Raw genomic sequence first — 23,719 nt, 5'->3', positions numbered from 1 at the left:
ATGCAGAAATCCAGATAATTCCAAAGGGTTCACATTCTTTTTCTTGCCACTGTAAATCTGAGACACTTCATTGAGTATGATATATCACGTTTCGTCTGGTATGTATTCATTTGTGGAAGTCCTTCACCCATTTCGTATGATTTGTTACGAATTTGCAAAACGCTAATATTAGCTAGCTCGCTAATATTAGCTAGGCTTGGGGTTAGGTTTAGGAGTTAGGTTAAAGTTAGGATTAGGGGAAGGGTTAGCTAAAAGGGTTAAAGTTAGGTGAAGAGTTAGCTAACATGCTAAGTAGTTGCAAAGTATCAAGAAAATAGTAAGTCGTTGAAAAGTTACTAAATAGCTAAAATGCTAAGTTGTCCATGCTGAAATACGAACTCTCAACCTTTGGGTTGCTAAACATTTGCGTTAATCGCCCACCCTCCTTTTGTTTTTGTAACAATCTGTAACAATCTTTCATGCACTGAAAGACCTGGCCTTAGGTGCTGGATCTATCTGAGCTGAGGGGAAGTATACGATGTGGAGGGGAGGGGAGGGGAGGGGAGAGAGAAGGGAGGAGAGGGGAGGAGGGAGAGGGGGACATAGACCTCTGAGATGGCTGAGTGTCAGGTGAGTCTGCCTGTGATGGCTGGCTGGCTGTATGTGGTCTGTATCTCCTGCTCCCTCTGCTTCTCTGTGTGTGTGTGCAGTGTAGCTCAGTAAACATCAGAGCTCTGCAGGCTCCCATCCCCCTCTGGTCAGTCGTGTTTGGCAGGCAAGCCAGCACACAAGCAGACTGAACGACTGACTGACCAACTGACACAGAGGCAGACACAGAGACAGGTGGATAGACATGTTGCAGCTAAGTAGTAGGTGTTTGGTTAGTGGTTAGGGTCTAAGACTGCATTGGAGGTTTTCCCATTGTCTTCCCACATAGCAGAGTCTATGTTAGGGGTAGGTAATGCTCTTCGTGGAGAGCTGCAGGTACTGCAGGATTTTGTTCCAACTAGGCACCACATCTGACCAACTGAGCTAATTGATCAGTTCAGTGATTGCCTAAATTCAGCACACCTGGTCTTCCTGGTGATGCGGCACTCCAGGACCGGGGTTGCCTACCCCTGGTCTATGTACTGTAAATCTCCAGTGTGTTTGAAAGGGATTGGTGAGACCACCAGGCACCATCAGCTTAGCATCAGAAAATGTATATTATGTGAGACATTTCCCATTGGAAATGCAAACTTCCCATCTCCCCAACTCCAGGGCAGCGCTCTTACATTAGAGCTGTTTTATTGACATTAAGTGAATAATAGATGGTTGGATGACGTCACTTCAGTCCTCTGTAAATATTTAAGTCTTAAAGGAAAATTGTGCATCATACAGGGATGATTTCTGTATTTTGAAAGTTACATATCTTGGAAACTTGATTACTGACAAGCAAAACATTTTGGGACTATGTCAACAATGGGTTGACTAATGAAACAAATTGCAAAATATAGTTTTTGTAGTGTGCATATCTGCTGCTATATCAATCATGTTTGGTGGGTGTGTATCTCCCACATAGTCAGTAGTGATTCCAAGCTGCCTGTCCCTTCCAGACAGATTAATCATAGACTCTTGTCTTATCAGCAGCATCTATAATAAAGAGCTTAGAGCCTGTTTGTTGGGAAAGTTCCTGTTCCTGTTTGACCCACAATAGAGGCCCATATGTCACTACTGCAGTACACAGGTCTGTCTGTCTGTCTGTCTGTCTGTCTGTCTGTCTGTCTGTCTGTCTGTCTGTCTGTCTGTCTGTCTGTCCGTCCGTCCGTCCGTCCGTCCGCCCGCCCGCCCGTCTGTCTGTCTGTCTGTCTGTCTCATTCACCCTGCACCGGATAGAAGGTATAAAGGATGAAGGTTGGGACTGTTGAAGGAGAGAGAGAGGCACATTGAGACTGTGTCTGTATTGATCTCTCTGACCGGGGCCAAGTCTCTTTCTGGGCCAGTGGCTCTCTGACTGGGCCTTTCTCTCACATCAGAGGTGCCTGACTGGAGCAGGGAGGATGGAAGGATGAACAGGAGGAGAGTGAGAGGGGGGCGTTTTGGTCGGGGTTCAGAGAGTAGTAACCAACTCTAAGGGATGGCTGTGGAGGAGGCTTTGAAGTGTTCCTCTAGCATTAAAAGAGGGACAAGCTGACTGGTTAAATAGTCTGAAGGAAGATGCTAAGTAATGTCCAAGAAGTACAATGAGTCTTAAAGCAACTGTCCAGTGAAAACTTCACTTTTAAAAGTTCATATTCTGTTAACTCATACCCAAATAATGTTCTTGACTCGTATTTGTGGCCAGCGCATAAGTTGGAGAAAAAACACTTTAAAAAAACCTACAAACTTGTATCTCAAATAGACTGTTTCAAAAATGTTTGCTATTTCTTGCATATATCCTGCCTCATTGCCTGAGCTGGCCAATCAGCAGTCTACTCGCATGAATATTTTTAATGACTAGAATACACCCATACCATTCTGTTGTTGGGGTATGCCCACACCATTCTGTTGTTGGGGTATGCCCACACCATTCTAACACAGAAAAGCTGCTTTTAACATATTTAATTTTTAAAATTTGAAGGAAAAGTATTTCACTCATTTTATAATTACACTACATTACCAAAATCAAATCAAATCAAATGTATTTATATTGCCCTTCTTACATCAGCTGATATCTCAAAGTGCTGTACAGAAACCCAGCCTAAAACCCCAAACAGCAAGCAATGTAGGTGTAGAAGCACGGTGGCTAGGAAAAACTCCCTAGAAAGGCCAAAACCTAGGAACAAACCTAGAGAGGAACCAGGCTATGAGGGGTGGCCAGTCCTCTTCTGGCTGTGCCGGGTGGAGATTGTCCAGAACATGGCCAAGGAGTAAATGTCAGTTGGCTTTTCATAGCCGATCATTAAGAGTATCTCTACCGCTCCTGCTGTCTCTAGAGAGTTGAAAACAGGAGGTCTGGGACAGGTAGCATGTCCTGTGAACAGGTCAGGATTCCATAGCCGCAGGCAGAACAGTTGAAAATGGAGTATGTGGACACCAGCTTGTCAAACATATCATTCCAAAGTCACGGGCATTAATATGGAGTTGGTCCCCCCTTTGCTGCTATAACAGCCTCCACTCTTCTAGGAAGGCTTTCCACTAGATGTTGGAACATTGCTGCGGGTACTTGCTTCCATTCAGCCACAAAAGCATTAGTGAGGTCGGGCACTGATGTTGGGCGATTAGACCTGGCTCACAGTCGGTGTTGCAATTCATCCAAAAGGTGTTCGATGGGGTTGAGGTCAGAGCTCTGTGCTGGCCAGTCAAGTTCTTCCACACTGGCCTTGACAAACCATTTTTGTGTGGGCTTCGCTTTGTGCATTGTCATGCTGAAACAGGAAAGGATCTTCCCCAAACTGTTGCTGTAAAGTTGAAAGCACATAATTGTTGGCGAAGTAATAGGCCAAACAGGCTCACAGAATGGGACCGCCGAGTGCTGAAACACGTAGCGTGTGAAAATCGTCTGTCCTCAGTTGCAATACTCACTACCGACTTCCAAACTGCCTATGGAAGCAACGTCAGCACAATATCTGTTCATCGGGAGCTTAATGAAATGGGTTTCCATGGCCGAGCTGCCGCACACAAGCCTAAGATCACCATGCGCAATGCCAAGCATCGGCTGGAGTGGTGTAATGGCTTGCCGCCATTGGACTCTGGAGCAGTGGAAACGCATTCTCTGGAGTGATGACTCACGCTTCACCATCTGGCAGTCCGACCAACTAATCTGGGTTTGGTGAATAACAGGAGAATGCTACCTGCTCAATGTAAGATGGTGCCGACAGACATGGAAGCTCTTCTAGCTCCTAAGCAACTTTGCAGTATTTAGTTTTTTTGTGTGTTATATCTTACATTATTAGCCCACAATGTTTTTTGTGTAATTACATACAGACGGAAATAAATCTTGGATATCAGAGCGGCGGTAACTCACCAGCATTATGACCAGGAATACTACTTTCCCGAATTGGATCCTTTGTTCGTACCCCGAGGGCAACTGAACTTATCTCAGAGGCTGCTCCAAGATGCTGCCGGCGGAGAAGAAGTGTTCGGAATCCACTTCTAGTCCTACTCAGGAGACGTGCACAACATCCACCGCTTCCGAGGATATTACTTGCTAATGTTCAGTCTCTGGACAATAAAATAGACGAGCTCAGGCAGAGGAACTCCTTCCAGAGATACATCAGGGACTGTAACATACTCTGTTTCACCAAATCATGGCTCTCTCGGGATATACTGTCTCTGTCTTTGCAGCCAGCTGGGTTCTCAGTACATTGCGTAGACAGGAGTAAAGAACTCTCCGGGAAGAAGAAAGATGGTGGTGTATCTTTCATGATGAACTACTCATGGTGTGATTGTGATAACATACAGAAACTCAAGTCCTTTTGTTCACCCAAGCTAGAATACCTTACAAAAATATACCAAACATGTTACCTCCCAAGATAATTATCTTCGGTAATAGTCGCAGCCGTGTATATTCCCCCTCAATCCGATACAACAACTGCCCTCAAGGAACTACACTGGACTTTATGCAAACTGGAAACCACAGATCCTGAGGCCGCATTTATTGTAGCTGGGGAAAATCAGATCACGACTCCATTTTGCTCCTCCCTTCCTATAGGCAGAAACTCAAACAGGAAGTACCCATGCTCAGGTCTATTCTGGTCGGATGAAATGGAATCCATACTTCAAGATTGTTTTATTCACGCGGACTGAGACATGTCCCGGGTAGCCTCTGAGAATAACATTGGCATATACACGGACACGGTGACTGAGTTCGTCTGGAAGTGTACAGCGGATGTTGTTCGCACTGTGACTGTTAAAACCTACGCAAACCAGAAACCGTAAATAGACGTACAGTTGAGTTTGGAAGTTTACATACACTTAGGTTGGAGCCATTAAAACTCGTTTTTCAACCACTCCACAAATTTCTTGTTAACAAACTATAGTTTTGGCAAGTCCGTTAGGACATCTACTTTGTGCATGACACAAATAATTTCCCAACAATTGTTTACCGAATGATTATTTCACTTAGAATTCACTGTATCACAATTCTAGTGGGTCAGAAGTTTACATACACTAAGTTGACTGTGCCTTTAAACGTCTTGGAAAAATCCAGAAAATGATGTCATGGCTTTAGAAGCTTCTGATAGGCTAATTGACATAATTTGAGTCAATTCGAGGTGTACTTGTGGATGTATTTCAAGGCCTACCTTCAAACTCAGTGCCTCTTTGCTTGGCATCATGGGAAAATCAAAAGAAAATCAGCCCAAAAAATTGTAGACCTCCACAAGTCTGGTTCATCCTTGGGAGCAATTTCCAAATGCCTGAAGGTACCACGTTCATCTGTACAAACAATAGTACGCAAGTATAAACACCATGGGACCACGCAGCCGTCATACCGCTCAGGAAGGAGACGCGTTCTGTCTCCTAGAGATGAACGTACTTTGGTGCGAAATGTGCAAATAAATCCCAGAACAACAGCAAAGGACCTTGTGAAGATGCTGGAGGAAACAGGTACAAAAGTATCTATATCCACAGTAAAATAAGTCCTATAATCGACATAACCTGAAAGGCCAAGCAAGGAAGAAGCCACTGCTCCAAAACCGCCATAAGAAAAGCCAGACTACGGTTTGCAACTGCACACGGGGACAAAGATTGTACTTTTTGGAGAAATGTCCTCTGGTCTGATGAAACAAAAAAATAACTGTTTGGCCATAATGACCATCGTTGTGTTTGGAGGAAAAAGGGGGAGGCTTGCAAGCCAAAGAACACCATCCCAACCGTGAAGCACGGGGGTGGCAGCATCATGTTGTGGGAGGGCTTTGCTGCAGGAGGGACTGGTGCACTTCACAAAATAGATGGCATCATGAGAAAGTAAAATTCATGTGGATATATTGAAGCAACATCTCAAGACATCCGTCAGGAAGTTAAAGCGGGGTTGCAAATGGGTCTTCCAAATGGACAATGACCCCAAGCATACTTCCAAATTTGTGGCAAAATGGCTTAAGGACAATGAAGTAAAGGTATTGGAGAGGCCATCACAAAGCCCTGACCTCAATCCTATATCAAATTTATGGGCAGAACTGAAAAAGCGTGTGCGAGCAAGGAAGCCTACAAACCTGACTCAGTTACACCAGCTCTGTCAGGAGGAATGGGCCAAACTTATTGTGGGAAGCTTGTGGAAGGCTACCCGAAATGTTTGACCCAAGTTAAACAATTTAAAGGTAATGTTACCAAATACTAATTGAGTGTATGTAAACTTCTGACCCTCTGGGATTGTGATGAAAGAAATAAAAGCTGAAATAAATAATTCTCTCTACTATTATTCTGACAGTTCACATTCTTAAAATAATTGGTGATCCTAACTGACCTAAGACAGGGAATTTAATAGGATTAAATGTCAGGAATTGTGAAAATCTGAGTTTAAATATATTTGGCTCAGGTGTATGTAAACTTCTGACTTCAGCTCTATGTGACAGGGTCTAGAGACAATAACGGATTACAAAGGGAAAACCAGCCATGTCGCGGACACACGTCTTGCTTAACTAGTACTAGAACACACCGTTAGAACTAAGAATTAGAATTCTATTACACCCTTAGAATTAGGAATAAGAACTCGATCATGCCCTTCATTTAGGATATAGAATGCTGCGTTTACTCAACTTGGCTTTAAACACAAACAGATTCAGGTGGAATTGGAAATGATTCTGCCTGTCAGATACCAGACACCTCTTAGGTGTGTTGGCAGTCTGAATTTAGAGTGAAGGAAAAGAGGGAGAGACATATTTCTGCATCATCAGTGTGTAGGAGAAGGTTAACAATCTCTCTCATTTAGCAGTGGCGTTTCCCAATGAGATTGCTGAATGAATCGCGTCGACAGTCTCAAGTGCCTGTGTCTCGAAAAGTGGCTTGGTGGCTTTCACTCTCACTCTAACTGTGTGTGTCTGCGTGCGTGGATGCCTTTATGTGGTATCGTAAAGCTGTTTTCCCCACCCAACTATCCCCCCCCCCCCCCCCCCCCCCTCCCACACACACACTTTTATCAGGACATAAAGATAGCCCTCAATTTCAGTAGGAATTCCCACAAAATGTCCCTTTTACCATCCTGATGGATCTGAGACTCCATTAAATGTGTTGCAATCAAGTCAAAGGAATGCAGTCAGTGCACACTCAGGTGCCTCCTAGATGCCAGAATGGAGCCCCTGCTCAGGCTTAATCACCCACTTGAAGCTCTCCTTTGCTTGATCGATAAGCTCTTAGATTTATATTGCTCTGTAAAGACCATAGAGCTACAGCACTTGATAACTACTGTCCAATACCTTCTATAGAGGAACACTGTGTGTGTTGATGCTCTGAGGTTTGTATTAGTGGTAGTAGTGATGGTGGTAGTTTTTATTTTTATTTAATAACCTTCATTTGTCAAGGAAATCCAAGTGAGATCAGGAGACCTCTTTTATAATGGAGACCTGACCATGTCCTCCATCTCCAGATATGTACGCCAACAATGGAGGAGTGCTGCTGCTGGACATGGTGCAGGGCTGAGCTGGCAAGTAGTGATAATGGTAGTGATAGTGGTGTTAGTGATAGTAGTAGTGGTGGTGGTAGTGATAGTAGTAGTGGTGGTGGTAGTGGTGGTAGTGATAGTAGTAGTGGTGGTGGTAGTGAAAGTTGTAGTGGTGGTGGTAGTATTGGTAGTGGTGGTAGTGATAGTAGTGGTGGTGGTGGTGGTGGTAGTAGTGGTAGTGGTGGTAGTGATAGTAGTAGTGGTGGTGGTAGTGATAGTAGTAGTGGTGGTGGTAGTGGTGGTAGTGATAGTAGTAGTGGTAGTGGTGGTAGTGATAGTAGTAGTGGTGGTGGTAGTGATAGTAGTGGTGGTGGTGGTAGTGAAAGTAGTAGTGGTGGTAGTGATAGTAGTGGTGGTGGTAGTGATAGTAGTGGTAGTGGTGGTAGTGATAGTAGTGGTGGTGGTGGTGGTAGTAGTGGTAGTGGTGGTAGTGATAGTAGTAGTGGTGGTGGTAGTGATAGTAGTAGTGGTGGTGGTAGTGATAGTAGTAGTGGTGGTGATAGTGGTGGTAGTGATAGTAGTAGTGGTGGTGGTAGTGAAAGTAGTAGTGGTGGTGGTAGTATTGGTAGTGGTGGTAGTGATAGTAGTAGTGGTGGTAATAGTGATAGTAGTAGTGGTGGTAGTGGTAGTGGTGGTAGTGATAGTAGTAGTGGTGGTGGTAGTAGTGGTGGTGGTAGTGATAGTAGTAGTGGTGGTAGTAGTGATAGTAGTAGTGGTGGTGGTAGTAGTGGTAGTGGTGGTAGTGATAGTAGTTGTGGTGGTGGTAGTGATAGTAGTAGTGGTGGTGGTAGTAGTGGTAGTGGTGGTAGTGATAGTAGTTGTGGTGGTGGTAGTGATAGTAGTAGTGGTGGTGGTAGTGATAGTAGTAGTGGTGGTGGTAGTAGTGGTGGTAGTGATAGTAGTGGTGATGGTAGTGATAGTAGTGGTGGTGGTAGTGATGTAGTAGTGGTGGTGGTAGTGATAGTAGTAGTGGTGGTGGTAGTAGTGGTGGTAGTGATAGTAGTAGTGGTGGTGGTAGTAGTGGTGGTAGTGATAGTAGTGGTGGTGGTAGTGATAGTAGTAGTGGTAGTGATAGTAGTAGTGGTGGTGGTAGTGATAGTAGTAGTGGTGGTGGTAGTGGTGGTAGTGATAGTAGTAGTGGTGGTGGTAGTGAAAGTAGTAGTGGTAGTGGTGGTAGTGATAGTAGTAGTGGTGGTGGTGGTAGTGATAGTAGTGGTGGTGGTGGTAGTGAAAGTAGTAGTGGTGGTAGTGATAGTAGTGGTGGTGGTAGTGATAGTAGTGGTAGTGGTGGTAGTGATAGTAGTGGTGGTGGTGGTGGTAGTAGTGGTAGTGGTGGTAGTGATAGTAGTAGTGGTGGTGGTAGTGATAGTAGTAGTGGTGGTGGTAGTGATAGTAGTAGTGGTGGTGGTAGTGGTGGTAGTGATAGTAGTAGTGGTGGTGGTAGTGAAAGTAGTAGTGGTGGTGGTAGTATTGGTAGTGGTGGTAGTGATAGTAGTAGTGGTGGTAATAGTGATAGTAGTAGTGGTGGTAGTGGTAGTGGTGGTAGTGATAGTAGTAGTGGTGGTGGTAGTGATAGTAGTAGTGGTGGTGGTAGTAGTGGTAGTGGTGGTAGTGATAGTAGTTGTGGTGGTGGTAGTGATAGTAGTAGTGGTGGTGGTAGTAGTGGTAGTGGTGGTAGTGAAAGTAGTTGTGGTGGTGGTAGTGATAGTAGTAGTGGTGGTGGTAGTGATAGTAGTAGTGGTGGTGGTAGTGATAGTAGTAGTGGTGGTGGTAGTAGTGGTGGTAGTGATAGTAGTGGTGATGGTAGTGATAGTAGTGGTGGTGGTAGTGATGTAGTAGTGGTGGTGGTAGTGATAGTAGTAGTGGTGGTGGTAGTGGTGGTGGTAGTGATAGTAGTAGTGGTGGTGGTAGTAGTGGTGGTAGTGATAGTAGTGGTGGTGGTAGTGATAGTAGTAGTGGTGGTGGTAGTGATAGTAGTAGTGGTGGTGGTAGTGATAGTAGTAGTGGTGGTGGTAGTAGTGGTAGTGGTGGTAGTGATAGTAGTAGTGGTGGTGGTAGTGATAGTAGTGGTGGTGGGGGTAGTGATAGTAGTAGTGGTGGTGGTAGTGATAGTAGTGGTGGTGGTGGTAGTGGTAGTGATAGTAGTGATGGTGGTGGTAATAGTTGTGGTGGTAGCGGCAGTGGGAGCTCTGTGCCATGTGCTTTGTACAGATGGATGGGATGGGGAAGGGAGGAGTGTGCTTAGACCAGGTTGCTGAGTCAGATATAGGACTTGGGTGAGGTCCAAGATTAGCGCTTTCTCTTGAAGTAGCACAGTACCACAGTTGACAGCAGCTCTCTCTCTCTCTCTCGCTCTCTAACTTTAACAGTTTATCAGTCCAGGTAGTGTGCTTGTTACTGTATATGTTGTATGTTGTCTCTGTGCCCATGTTGTTATATTTGTTTGTCTGTGCTGTACTGCAAATAGTGTGTCTCTTCATGTCTGTCTCCATCTGTCTCCTTTCCGTCTGTCTGTCTCTGTCTGTCTCTGTCTGTCTCTGTCTACATTCTCAGTGTGTTTCTGTGTGTTTCTTCATTCTTAATTTTAAGGTCCTCCATCTCCAGATATGGACGCAAACTATGGCGGAGGCCTGCTGGACATGGTGAAGGGCGGAGCCGGCAAATTCTTCAGCAACTTCAAGGATAACCTGAAGGACACTCTAAAGGACACCTCCACCAAAGTCATGCACCAGGTGGCCACGTAAGTCCCAACAACCACCCCCATCCCCTTACCCGTACCTTTCCTGACCCCAGAACACTACCTATCCCCTGGCTCTGGCAAAGGGAATATGTTGTGACTGTGCCCCACATTGGAGCTCCTTGGCTGGGGTAAATTGACATGCCCCTGCCCCTGCCAATAGCTCTGTTATAGCTAATCTCCCCATATGAAAAAATACTATAATGTATACTATGGTAGGAATACTATAGTATCCACTGTAGTGTTTTTGCTGACTGAAGACCTCCTTTACAAGGGAGACCTGACTTAGGTGTATGTCCGTTTATACTATAGTATAAATAATGTAGTATAAAAAAAGAGTAGTATATACTATAGTAATTAATGTAGTGTTTTTGCAGACTGTAGTATTTAATGTAGTGTTTTTGTGGACATGACTAGGAGTTACTGTAGTAAACCTTGGATCATTGCTATTCTAGTGTTTTTGTGGATATGACTGTATTATTTAATGTCATGTTTTTGTGGACATGACTGTAGTATTTACTAAAGTGTTTTTGTTTTATTATGTTTCGCACTTGAAGTGGAGGCTTTCTTCTTCAGGAAGCCTACTGGAGAAATACTAAAAGAGCAAATTTTCCATAACCTGTAGGTAGGTAGGACTGGGTTCTGAACGAAGAGTTCATAGCTTCTGCTATTTTTGTATAACCATAGGGAACACACTATATGGCCTACACTTGGCATGTAGGTTTCTCACTTACGGGGGGCACAAATTGGGAAATGGGGGAGGGAAAATGGCACATTTAAATACTGTAGTATAGTTATTTTTGTTGTTGTGTTTTTGTAGATATTTACAGTGCCTTGCGAAAGTATTTGGCCCCCTTGAACTTTGCGACCTTTTGCCACATTTCAGGCTTCAAACATAAAGATATAAAACTGTATTTGTTTTGTGAAGAATCAACAACAAGTGGGACACAATCATGAAGTGGAACGACATTTATTGGATATTTAAAACTTTTTTAACAAATCAAAAACTGAAAAATTGGGCGTGCAAAATTATTCAGCCCCTTTACTTTCAGTGCAGCAAACTCTCTCCAGAGGTTCAGTGAGGATCTCTGAATGATCCAATGTTGACCTAAATGACTAATGATGATAAATACAATCCACCTGTGTGTAATCAAGTCTCCGTATAAATGCACCTGCACTGTGATAGTCTCAGAGGTCCGTTAAAAGCGCAGAGAGCATCATGAAGAACAAGGAACACACCAGGCAGGACCGAGATACTGTTGTGAAGAAGTTTAAAGCCGGATTTGGATACAAAAAGATTTCCCAAGCTTTAAACATCCCAAGGAGCACTGTGCAAGCGATAATATTGAGATGGAAGGAGTATCAGACCACTGCAAATCTACCAAGACCTGGCCGTCCCTCTAAACTTTCAGCTCATACAAGGAGAAGACTGATCAGAGATGCAGCCAAGAGGCCCATGATCACTCTGGATGAACTGCAGAGATCTACAGCTGAGGTGGGAGACTCTGTCCATAGGACAACAACAGTATATTGCACAAATCTGGCTTTTATGGAAGAGTGGCAAGAAGAAAGCCATTTCTTAAAGATATCCATAAAAAGTGTTGTTTAAAGTTTGCCACAAGCCACCTGGGAGACACACCAAACATGTGGAAGAAGGTGCTCTGGTCAGATGAAACCAAAATTGAACTTTTTGGCAACAATGCAAAACGTTATGTTTGGCGTAAAAGCAACACAGCTGAACACACCATCCCCACTGTCAAACATGGTGGTGGCAGCATCATGGTTTGGGCCTGCTTTTCTTCAGCAGGGACAGGGAAGATGGTTAAAATTGATGGGAAGATGGATGGAGCCAAATACAGGACCATTCTGGAAGAAAACCTGATTGACTCTGCAAAAGACCTGAGACTGGGACGGAGATTTGTCTTCCAACAAGACAATGATCCAAAACATAAAGCAAAATCTACAATGGAATGGTTCAAAAATAAACATATCCAGGTGTTAGAATGGCCAAGTCAAAGTCCAGACCTGAATCCAATCGAGAATCTGTGGAAAGAACTGAAAACTGCAGTTCACAAATGCTCTCCATCCAACCTCACTGAGCTCGAGCTGTTTTGCAAGGAGGAATGGGAAAAAAATTCAGTCTCTCGATGTGCAAAACTGATAGAGACATACCCCAAGCGACTTACAGCTGTAATCGCAGCAAAAGGTGGCGCTACAAAGTATTAACTTAAGGGGGCTGAATAATTTTGCACGCCCAATTTTTCAGTTTTTGATTCGTTAAAAAAGTTTGAAATATCCAATAAATGTCGTTCCACTTCATGATTGTGTCCCACTTGTTGTTGATTCTTCATAAAAAAATACAGTTTTATATCTTTATGTTTTAAGCCTGAAATGTGGCAAAAGGTCGCAAAGTTCAAGGGGGCCGAATACTTTCGCAAGGCACTGTACATACAGCAGGGAGGAACTATTGGATATAAGAGCAACGTCAACTTACCAACATTACGACCAGGAATTAAATCTTCCCGAAAAGCTGATCCTCTGTTTGGACCACCACCCAGGACAATGGACCGGATCCCAGTAGGCTAGTCAAAACAACGGCGTCACAGAAGGAGCTGACGGAGTGGTCTTTTGGTCAGGCTCTGTAGACAGGCACATCGCTCACCGCTCCCGAGTATACTACTCACCAATGTCCAGTCTCTTGAAAACAAGGTAGACAAAATTTGAGCAAGGGTTGCCTACCAGAGAGAAATCAGAGATTGTAACATTCTCTGTTTCACGGAAACATGGCTCACTCGAGATACGTTATCAGAGTCGGTACAGCCACCCGGTTTCTTCACGCATCGCGCCAACAGAAACAAACATCTCTCTGGTAAGAAGAAGGGCGTGGGTGTATGTCTTATGATTTACGAGTCGTGGTGTGATTATAACAACATACAGGAACTCAAGTCCTTTTGTTCACCTGACCTAGAATTCGTTACAATCAAATGCCGACTGCGCAATCTACCAAGATAATTATCTTAGATTATAATCACAGCCGTGTATATCCCCCCAAACAGACACCTAGACGGCCCTGAAAGAACTTCATTGGACTCTATGTAAACTGGAAACCACATATCCTGAGGCTGCATTTATTGTAGCTGGGGATTTTAACAAGGCTAATCTGAAAACAAGGCTGCCTAAATGTTATCAGCATATCGAATGCGCGACCCGGACTGGCAAAATTCTGGATCATTGCTACTCTAAATTCTGCTACGCATACAAAGCCCTCCTTCGGCCTCCTTTCGGCAAATCTGACCACGACTCAATTTTGTTGCTCCCAGCCTATAGACAGAAACTTAAACAGGAAACGCCTGTGCTCAGGTCTGTTCAACGCTGGCCCGACAAATCTGATTCCACGCTTAATGATTGCTTCGATCACGTGGACTAGGATATGTTCCAGATAGCCTCAGACAACAACATTGGTGTATACGCTGATTCTGTGAGCAAGTTTATTAGCAAGTGCATCGGTGATGTACCCACGATGACTATTAAAACTTTCCAGAACCAGAAACCGTGGATAGATGGCAGCATTTGCGCAAAACTGAAAGCGCGAACCACTGCTTTTAATCATGGCAAGGCAACCGGAAACATGACCGAATACAAACAGTGTCAGTATAGAGACAAAGTAGAGTCACAGACACAAGACTTATGTGGCAGGGTCTGCAGTCAATCACAGATTGCAAAAAGAAAACCAGCCCCATCGTGGACACCGACGTCTTGCTCCCAGACAAACTAAAAAACTTCTTTGCTCGCTTTGAGGACAATACAATGCCACTGACACAGCCCGCTACCAAAACTTGCGGGCTCTCCTTCACCGCAGCCAACGTGAGTAAAACATGTAAACGTGTTAACCCTCGCAAGGCTGCCGGCCAAGATGGCATCCCTAGCTGCGTCCTCAGAGCATGCGCAGACCAGCTGGCTGGTGTGTTTACCGACATATTCAATCAATCCCTATCCGTCAGCTGTATCCACATGCTTCAAGAAGGCCACCATCGTTCCTGTTCCCAAGAAAGCTAAGGTAACTGAGCTAAACGGCGCGACAGCACCTCTTCAACCTCAGGAGGCTGAAGAAATGTGGCTTGTCACCAAAAACACTCACAAACTTTTACAGATGCACAACCGAGAGCACCCTGTTGGGCTGTATCACCATCTGGTACTGCAACTGCTCCACCCACAACTGTAAGGCTCTCCAGGGGGTAGTGAGGTCTGCAAAATGCATCACCGGTGGCAAACTACCTGCCCTCTAGGCTCCCTACACACCACCCGATGTCACAGGAAGGCCAAAAAGATCATCACGAACAACAGCCACCCGAGCCACTGCCTGTTCACCCCGCTATCATCCAGAAAGCGAGGTCAGTACAGGTGCATCAAAGCTGGGACCGAGAGACTGAAAAACAGCTTCTATCTCAAGGCCATCAGACTGTTAAAACCTGTTTGGGATAAGGGGCCGCATTTTCACGTTTGGATGAAAAGCGTGCCCAGAGTAAACCGCCTGCTACTCAGTTCCAGTTGGTAATATATGCATGTTATTAGTAGATTTGGATAGAAAACCCTCTGTAGTTTCTAAAACTGTTTAACAGAACTCATATGGCAGGCAAAAACCTGAGAAAATCCAACCAGGATGTGGGAAATCTGAGGTTTGTAGTTTTTCAACTCATTGCCTATCGAATATGTCTATGGGGTCAAATTGCACTTCCCAAGGCTTCCACTAGATGTCAACAGTCTTTAGAACCTTGTTTGATGCTTCTACTGTGAAGGAGGGGGGAATGAGGGCTGAATGAGTCAGTGGTCTGGCAGAGTGCCATGAACTCGTGGCGCACATTCACGTAAGAGTTAGCTTGGGTTCCATTGCATTTCTGAAGAGAAAGGAATTCTCCGGTTGGAACATTATTGAAGATTTATGATAAAAACATCCTAAAGATTGATTCTATACTTCGTTTGACATGTTTCTACGGACTGTAACGGAACTTTTTGGCTTTTAATCTGCTCGTGCGTCATGAATTTGGGTTACTGGGCTGAACGCGCTAACAACAAGGAGGTATTTGGACATAAAACTTTATCGAACAAAATAAAACATTTATTGTGGACCTGGGATTCCTGGGATTGCATTCTGATGAAGATCATCAAAGGGAAGTGAATATTTATAATGCTATTTCTGACTTCTGTTGACTCCAACATGGCGGATATCTGTATTGCTTGATTTGTTGTCTGAGTGCCGTACTCAGATTATTGCACGGTTTGCTTTTTCCGTAAAGTTTTTTTGAAATCTGACACAGCGGTTGCATTAAGGAGAAGTATATCTTTAATTCTGTGAATAACAGTTGTATCTTTTATCAATGTTTATTATGAGTTTTCTGTAAATTGACGTGGCTCTCTGCAAAATCACCGGATGTTTTGGAAGCAAAACATTACTGAACGTAACGCGCCAATGTAAACTGAGATTTTTGGGTATAAATATGCACTTTATCGAATAAAACATACATATATTGTGTAACATGATGTCCTATGAGTGTCATCTGATGAAGATCATCAAAAGTTAGTGATTAATTTTATCTATATTTCTGCTTTTTGTGACTCCTCTCTGGCTGGAAAAATGGCTGTGTGTGTTTTTGTGACTTGGCTCTGACCTAACATAATCATTTGTTGTGCTTTCATTGTAAAGCCTTTTTGAAATCAGACACGATGGGTAGATTAACAAGAAGTTTATGTAGTTTTTGTTAATGTATTAAAGTTGCATTTTTTTTTTTTTAAATGGAATTTTGCGCGCTGCCTTTTTAGCGGAATATTGTCGAGCCTAGCCATAAGAAGTTTTAAACAGCCATCACTAACATTGAGTGGCTGCTGCCAACATACTGACTCAAATCTCTAGCCACTTTAATAATAAAAAATTGGATGTAATAAATGTATCACGAGTGACTTTAAACAATGCCACTTTATATAATGTTTACATACCCTACATTACTCATCTCATATGTATATATTGTACTCCATACCATCTACTGCATCTTGCCTATGCCGTTCGGCCATCGCTCATCCATATATTTATATGTACATATTCTTATTCATTCCTTTACACTTGTGTGTATAAGGTAGTTGTTGTGAAATTGTTAGATTACTTGTTAGATATTACTGCACGGTCGGAACTAGAAGTACAAGCATTTCGCTACACTCGCATTAACATCTGCTAACCATGTGTATGTGACCAATAAAATTTGATTTGATGATTTGATTACGCTAGCAGCAGCTAGTACAGTTAGCAGAGCTAGCGCTAGCCATATTATCCAGATAAGCTAACACTGTTCACGCTGCAGGAGAGCACAACAAAACACTGGATCAAAATAAAATGCTGCTTTTGGTCCAATTACCTCGTTAAGAGGAATTGCCCACTGATGCTTCCTCCTGTTCCCGCTTCCCCTCCTCCCCACTTCCTTCTCTGCCCTCCCTTCCTGCCTCCCCCTCTTCCCTCCCTGCCTCCATCTCTGCTTCCCTGCCGGCCCTCCCTCCCTCCCTGCCTCCCCCTACTCCCCTCTCTCCCTGCCTCAGTTTACCCAGGTGGCTGGGCTGTTGGGTAATCATGCAAGGCCAGGATGGGAAGCCCTCAGGGCTATATGGCACTCATCCACCCCAGCACTTCACTAACAGACCAGTGGCCTAGATAGTGGATTTACATTTACACCACAAGCAACAGGGCCCCAGCCTCACACACTTTAGGCTACTTCTATTGTCACTTGAATTGTGTAGCTTTGGCCAGTAGGCTACTGACCCCTGTCTGTGTATGTCTACTCCTCTACAGCTTGCTACAATGTCGTTTTTAACCATTACATTAGATACAAATGTGACAACACAAAACAGTCGACACAGTGTTCTAAACACTGTAATTACATAATCTGAATTGCATTATATGTTATTTGACAAAACATCTCTGTTTACAGATACACAAAAGGAGAGCTGGACATTGCCTACATCACATCACGAATCATAGGTGAGTACTGTATAGAAACATTATTCTCGAACTGTAGTTTAATTTTCTCATTATGGGGAACAGTAAGCCTGTCTTCGGGCTTCAAAGGTTTCTTTTCAACCTAGCCAGCGTTAGACATCTGGATCTCTCAGTCTCCAGCCTCCTATAAATATTGCCTCACTTTTTCCCCTGCACAACATCTACTTTAAATCTGCAGGTGACAGAGGGTGAGATGTCTGGGAGAGTGGGTGTACCCCTAATAAAATAAAACACCCCTAATAAAAACATAAATGATGCTCCAACCTTGTGATGGGCCCCTCATAGCAGGCAACACACACACACACACACACACGCACGCACGCACGCACGCACGCACGCACACACACACACACACACACACACGCCTCCACATCCCACACCTGAGTGCTGTAAACAGAGGAGAGCTGTGCAAACCACAGTACTACTCTGTCTTCCTTCTCCTGACACACACCCACACACACACACACACACACACACACACACACACTCTTTCAGTGTTGTGAGGTTGCATGTAACAGCAGTCTGTCCTACAGATGCAGAGGACACTTACTTGGGGCTCCCTATCCCATCATGTCACCTCTGACCCCTCCTCTCACTGAAAACTCATAATTATTCTCTATAACACCCCACATGTAGCTGCACATGCCAGTCAAACCTGTTATAAAACACCTGCAGTTATATTATTTTAAACCCAATTTTAAACAGAAGAATATAACTATACATAAATCACAAACTGTACTCTCATCTTTTCGACATTTAGTATGATTCCCTGTCTGTTTTATATGTTTACAGCCTTCCTACTGCACATGAAATCCCCAATCTGGCCCTCATCATCCCCAGCTTCCAATTGGCTCGTTCATCCCTCCTCTCCCCTGTGACTATTCGCTAGGTCATTGCTGTAAATGAGAATGTGTTCTCAGTCAACTTACCTGGTAAAATAGGAGTTAATAGTATGGATCAAATCAAACACTGTCATGGAACGTCATGACAGTGTTTAATAATAGCATAGTACTGTATATCCTGGCATGCCTCATCATCACCTCTATGGTGACTGGGATTGCCCATTTGTCTCCCTCTCTGTCTTTTTCCAATGTCTCCCTCTATGTCCCCTGCCAATGCCTCTCTCTGTCCTTTGCCAATGTCTCCCTCTCTGTCCCCTGCCAATGTCTCCCTCTCTGTCCCCTGCCAGTGATGTCATATCCTGCAGAGGCATTGCAGATCGGCAACCAGAACCATGTGGAGGATATGCGCTCCTTTCTGGACTCACGGCACGCTGACCACTACACTGTCTTCAACCTGTCACAGCGCAACTACCGAGGCGCAAAGTTCTCCAACCGGGTGAGACAGAGAGCACGAGATGGAGGTCTACCAAGGCCTACCAAGATCAACACACAGAGATACTATACTTAGCCTCAGTTCAGTCACTCTCTGTTATACGGCAATGCTAAAACACACTATGCCAACATGTATGCAATGATTTATAATACATTACAACACATTACCCATAGCCCAGGTGTCAGACTCATTCCATGGAGGGCCGAGTGTCTGTGGTTTTTACTTTCAATTAACTAGACAACCAGGTGAAGGGAGTTCCTTATTAATTACTGACCTTAATCCATAAATCAAGTACAAGGGTGGAGCGAAAACCCGCAGACTCTAGGCCCTCCGTGGAATGAGTTTGACACGTGCCATAGGCACCAGGTATTGTGTTTCATGGCAAACATAGCATACCCACTGAACACTGTGAAAGTACATTGTCCTATGCATAGACCTAAATCCGAATCAAAGACTGAACTTGGAGAGTAAGACATGGCTCAGTTTCTCTCACTGTGAGACTCCAGTCACTACTATGTCACCTTCCCACTTCAACTGATTTACTGTTCAATGACTAGATGTTATCCTTGGAATTAATCTGGCTAAATCGCTCCATTCAGTTTATGGGTCACCAAGACACCAGCAGTTACATTTTACATTGACATGTTAGTCATTTAGCAAACACTCTTATCCAGATAAGTTAGACACAGTTAGTGCATTCATCTTAATATAGCTAGTTGAGACCACCACATATCACAGTCGTAGTGAGTACATTCTTCCTCAATAAAGAAGTTATCAGCAAAGTCAGTGCTAGTTGGAAAAGATGTGCACTTTGTTATTGTTGGGGGGAAATTAGAAGACTGGTAATTCTTCATTAAATTAATTAAAATACCTTTATTTGTATGGCCTGTTCAATAGAAACAAAGTTTTAAAAATCTGACACGTAAAACTTTGTTTCTATTGAACATCCATACATACAGTGCCTTTCTTTTTGATGACCAATTTGATGACCAATTTACCCCTTTTACCAAAGAGTACCTTCCATCTACCAAAATGTACTATTGTGTTCCTTAGTAGTGCTTCCCTCCCTCCTCTTTCTACTAGTTACATTTATATTTTTTAACCTTTATTTAACTAGGCAAGTCAGTTAAGAACAAACTCTTATTTACAGTGACGGCCTACCCCAGTCAAACCAGGGACTGACGCCTCTTGCACAGAGATACAATGCCTTAGACCGCTACGCCACTCAGGAGTTGCAGTAGTCCAGACGGGATATGACGAGTGTCTGGATTAGGACCTGCGCCGCTTCCTGTGTGAAGAAAGGTTGTACTCTACAGATGTTGTGGAGCATGAACCTGCAGGAGCGAGTCACTGCTTTGATGTTCGCAGAGAATGACAGGGTGTTGTCCAGGTTCAAGCTTTGGTTCTTCAAACTCTTGGAGGGGGACACCATGGAGTTGTCAACCGTGATGGAGAGGTTTTGGAGGGGGCAGGCCTTTCCCGGGAGGAAGAGTAGCTCCGTCTTGTCGAGGTTGAGCTTGAGATGGTGGGCCGACATCCAAGCTGAGGTATCTGCCAGGCACGCAGAGATGTATGTTGCCACGTGGGTGTCAGAAGGGGAGAAGGAGAAGTAGTTGAGTGTCATCTACCTAGCAATTATAGGAGAGACCATGAGAGGATATGATGGAGTTGAGAAAAGAGTTGTAAAGAATAAAGAGGAGAGGGCCTAGAACCGAGCCCTAGGGAACACCAGTAGTGAGAGCACGTGGTGCAGACACAGATCCTCTCCACGTAACCTGGTAGGAGCGACCAGGTAGGATGCTATCCAGGAGTGTGCAGAGCCTGAGCCACCCAGCCCTGAGAGGGTGGAAAGGAGGATCTGATGGTTCACCTGATGGAAGATGAGAGCAGAGGAGAGAGTCAGCTTTGGCAGAGCAGAGAGTTTCCGTGACTGTCACGATCGTTATAATGAATGTCGGACCAAGGCGCAGCGTACGTAGAGTTCCACATGTTTATTATATGAAACTCACAAAACAATAAACAGAAAACGAAACGTGCAGTAAATGCAGTGCTCCCAGGCAACTACACAAAAGCAAGATCCCACAAAACACAGTGGGGGAAATGGCTGCCTAAATATGATCCCCAATCAGAGACAACAATAAACAGCTGTCTCTGATTGGGAACCATATCAGGCCAAAATAGACATACAGTAACCAAGATAACCCACCCTAGTTACACCCCGACCTAACCACCATAGAGAATAAAAGGCTCTCTATGGTCAGGGCGTGACAGTGACAGAGGAGAGCAGTCTCAGTTGAGTGACCCTTCTTGAAGCCTGACTTGTTAGGGTGAAGAAGATCATTCTGAGAGAGTTGGTCAGAGACAGCACACTCAAGTGTTATGGAAAGGAAATAAAGGATACTGGTCTGTAGTTTTTTACATCAGAGGTTTTTTTTACAACAGAGGGGTCGAATGTTGGTTTCCTGAGGGGTCTACCATTATCACCCCTTTTTCATTACACACACGCACCAGGGGAGAACCCCTCGCATTTAGGAGTTCAAGTGGATGGCCGACCATGGTACCGTTTCCAGAAAACAGGATCCACATTATAGTTTATTTTTTTTAAAATGATTTCAGCTTTACTTAACCAGGTAAGCTAGTTGAAAACAAGTTCTTATTTACAACTGCGACCTGGCCAAGATAAAGAAAAGCAGTGCGACACAAACAACAACACAGAGTTACACATGGAATAAACAAGTGTACAGTCAATAACAAAATAGAAAAAAATAGTCTATATACAGTGTGTGCAAATGGCGTGACGAGGTAAGGCAATAAATTGGCCATAGTAGCGAAATAATTACAATTTAGCAGATTAACACTGGAGTGATAAATGAGCAGATGTGCAAGTAGAGATACTGGTGTGCAAAAGAGCAGAAAAGTAAATAAAAACAATATGGAGATGAGGTAGGTAGATTGGGTGGGGCTATTTACAGATGGACTATGTACAGCTGCAGCGATCGGTTAGCTGCTCAGATAGCTGATGTTAAAAGTTGGTAAGGGAAATACGTCTCCAGCTTCAGCGATTTTTGCAAATCATTCCAGTCACAGGCAGCAGAGAACTGGAAGGAAAGGCGGCCAAAGAGGTGTTGACTTTGGGGAGGATCATTAAGGTATACCTGCTGGAACGTGTGCTACGGGTGGGTGTTGTTATCGTGACCAGTGAACTGAGATAAGGCAGAGGTTTACCTAGCATAGACTTGTAGATGACCTGGAGCCAGTGGGTCTGGCGACGAGTATGTAGCGAGGGCCAGCCGACTAGAGCATACAGGTCGCAGTGGTGGGTGGTATAAGGTGATTTGGTAACAAAACAGATGGCACTGTGATAGACTTCATCCAGTTTGCTGAGTAGAGTGTTGGAAGCTATTTTGTAGATGACATCGCCAAAGTCGAGGATCGGTAGTATAGTCAGTTTTACTAGGTTAAGTTTGGCAGCATGAGTGAAAGAGGCTTTGTTGCGAAATAGAAATCCAATTCTAAATTTGATTTTGGATTGGAGATGGCGGCAGGGTAGCCTAGTGGTTAGAGCGTTGGACTAGTAACCGGAAGGTTGCCAGAAGGTTGTAAGTTCAAATCCCCGAGCTGACGAGGTACAAATCTGTTGTTCTGCCCCTGAACAGGTAGTTAACCCACTGTTTCTAGGCTGTCATTGAAAATAAGAATTTGTTCTTAACTGACTTGCCTAGTTAAAAAGGTAATATATAATATATATGAGTATGGAAGGAGAGTTTACAGTCTAGCCAGACACCTAGGTATTTATAGCATGGCCAGCCGTAGAGAAATGCTTATTGAAATTTTAGATTATCATGGATTTATTGGTGGTGACCGTGTTACCAAGCCTCAGAGCAGTGGGCAGCTGGGAGGAGGTGCTCTTGTTCTCCATGGACTTTACAGTGTCCCAAAACTTTTTGGAGTTAGAGCTTCAGGATGCAAATTTCTGTTTGAAAACGCTAGCCTTTGCTTTCCCGACTGACTGTGTATATTGGTTCCTGACTTCCCTGAAAGAGTTGCATATCACGGGGACTGTTTGAAGCTATTGCAGTCTGCCACAGGATGTTTTTGTGCTGGTCAAGGGCAGTCAGGTCTGGAGTGAACCATCTGTTCTTAGTTCTACATTTTTTTGAATGGGGCATGCTTATTTAAGACGGTGAGAAAATTACTTTTAAAGAACGACCAGGCATCCTCTAATGACGGGATTAGGTCAATATCCTACCAGGATACCCGGGCCAGGTCGATTAGAAAGGCCTGCTCGCAGAAGTGTTTTAGGGAGCGTTTGACAGTGATGAGGGGTGGTTGTTTGACCGCGGAACCATAGCGGATGCAGGCAATGAGGCAGTGATCGCTGAGATCTTGATTGAAAACAGCAGAGGTGTATTTGGAGGGCAAGTTCGTCAGGATAATATCTATGAGAGTGCCCATGTTTACGGATTTAGGGTTGTACCTGGTGGGTTCCTTGATAATTTGTGTGAGATTGAGGGCATCTATCTTAGCTTGTAGGACTGCCGGGGTGTTAAGCATATCCCAGTTTAGGTCACCTAACAGAATGAACTCTGAAGATAGATTAGGGGCAATCAATTCACATATGGTGTCCAGGGCACAGCTGGGAGCTGAGGGGGGTCTATAACAGGCGGCAAATGAGAGTGCCTGGGGACACCCAGTGCCTGGGTTAACGCAGTGCTTGGGTTAACCTCCACATCACCCGAGGAACAGAGGAGGAGTAGGATGAGGGTACGGCTAAAGGCTATCAAAACTGGTCATCTAGTGCGTAGAATAGATTCAGGGCATAATGTGCAGACAGGGGTAGTGAATGGGTAAATGGCGCTCTTTGTGGTCAATATTTGTGGATATAAAAAGAAAATTAGAACACAATCATGTAACAAATCATTTGTTGTATTTCACCAGATGTATGTCTTTGAACCGATTACTTTGAAATCCCACACAGACGAAGTTATAAGGATCATTTAGTTGTTAATGG

At 44.1% G+C, this 23,719-nt stretch overlaps 1 protein-coding gene and 1 non-coding gene across 5 annotated transcripts in view; one reads left to right on the top strand and one right to left on the bottom strand.

The window, feature by feature from the left end:
- Window positions 1-23,719, top strand: part of LOC110524725 (DnaJ (Hsp40) homolog, subfamily C, member 6) — a 60,704-nt gene that overhangs the window by 11,253 nt on the left and 25,732 nt on the right. For 3 of the 4 annotated variants that reach the window (XM_036978620.1, XM_036978617.1, XM_036978618.1), the window contains 3 exons: window positions 10,187-10,337; window positions 17,306-17,355; window positions 18,563-18,711. In XM_036978620.1, the coding sequence (XP_036834515.1) occupies window positions 10,187-10,337; window positions 17,306-17,355; window positions 18,563-18,711 (350 nt within the window). The remainder of the gene's footprint in view (window positions 1-10,186; window positions 10,338-17,305; window positions 17,356-18,562; window positions 18,712-23,719) is intronic. The other variant, XM_036978619.1, reaches the window with a different exon arrangement.
- On the bottom strand, window positions 10,893-10,947 carry LOC118964753. The gene has a single exon (XR_005051946.1). It is a non-coding gene; the product is annotated as a U7 small nuclear RNA (small nuclear RNA).

Source organism: Oncorhynchus mykiss, chromosome 5 (genome assembly GCF_013265735.2).
Source record: "Oncorhynchus mykiss isolate Arlee chromosome 5, USDA_OmykA_1.1, whole genome shotgun sequence".
Lineage (NCBI taxonomy): Eukaryota > Metazoa > Chordata > Actinopteri > Salmoniformes > Salmonidae > Oncorhynchus > Oncorhynchus mykiss.
The sequence above is the reverse complement of the archived record's forward strand: the minus strand, read 5'-3'. Positions and strand labels throughout refer to the sequence as shown.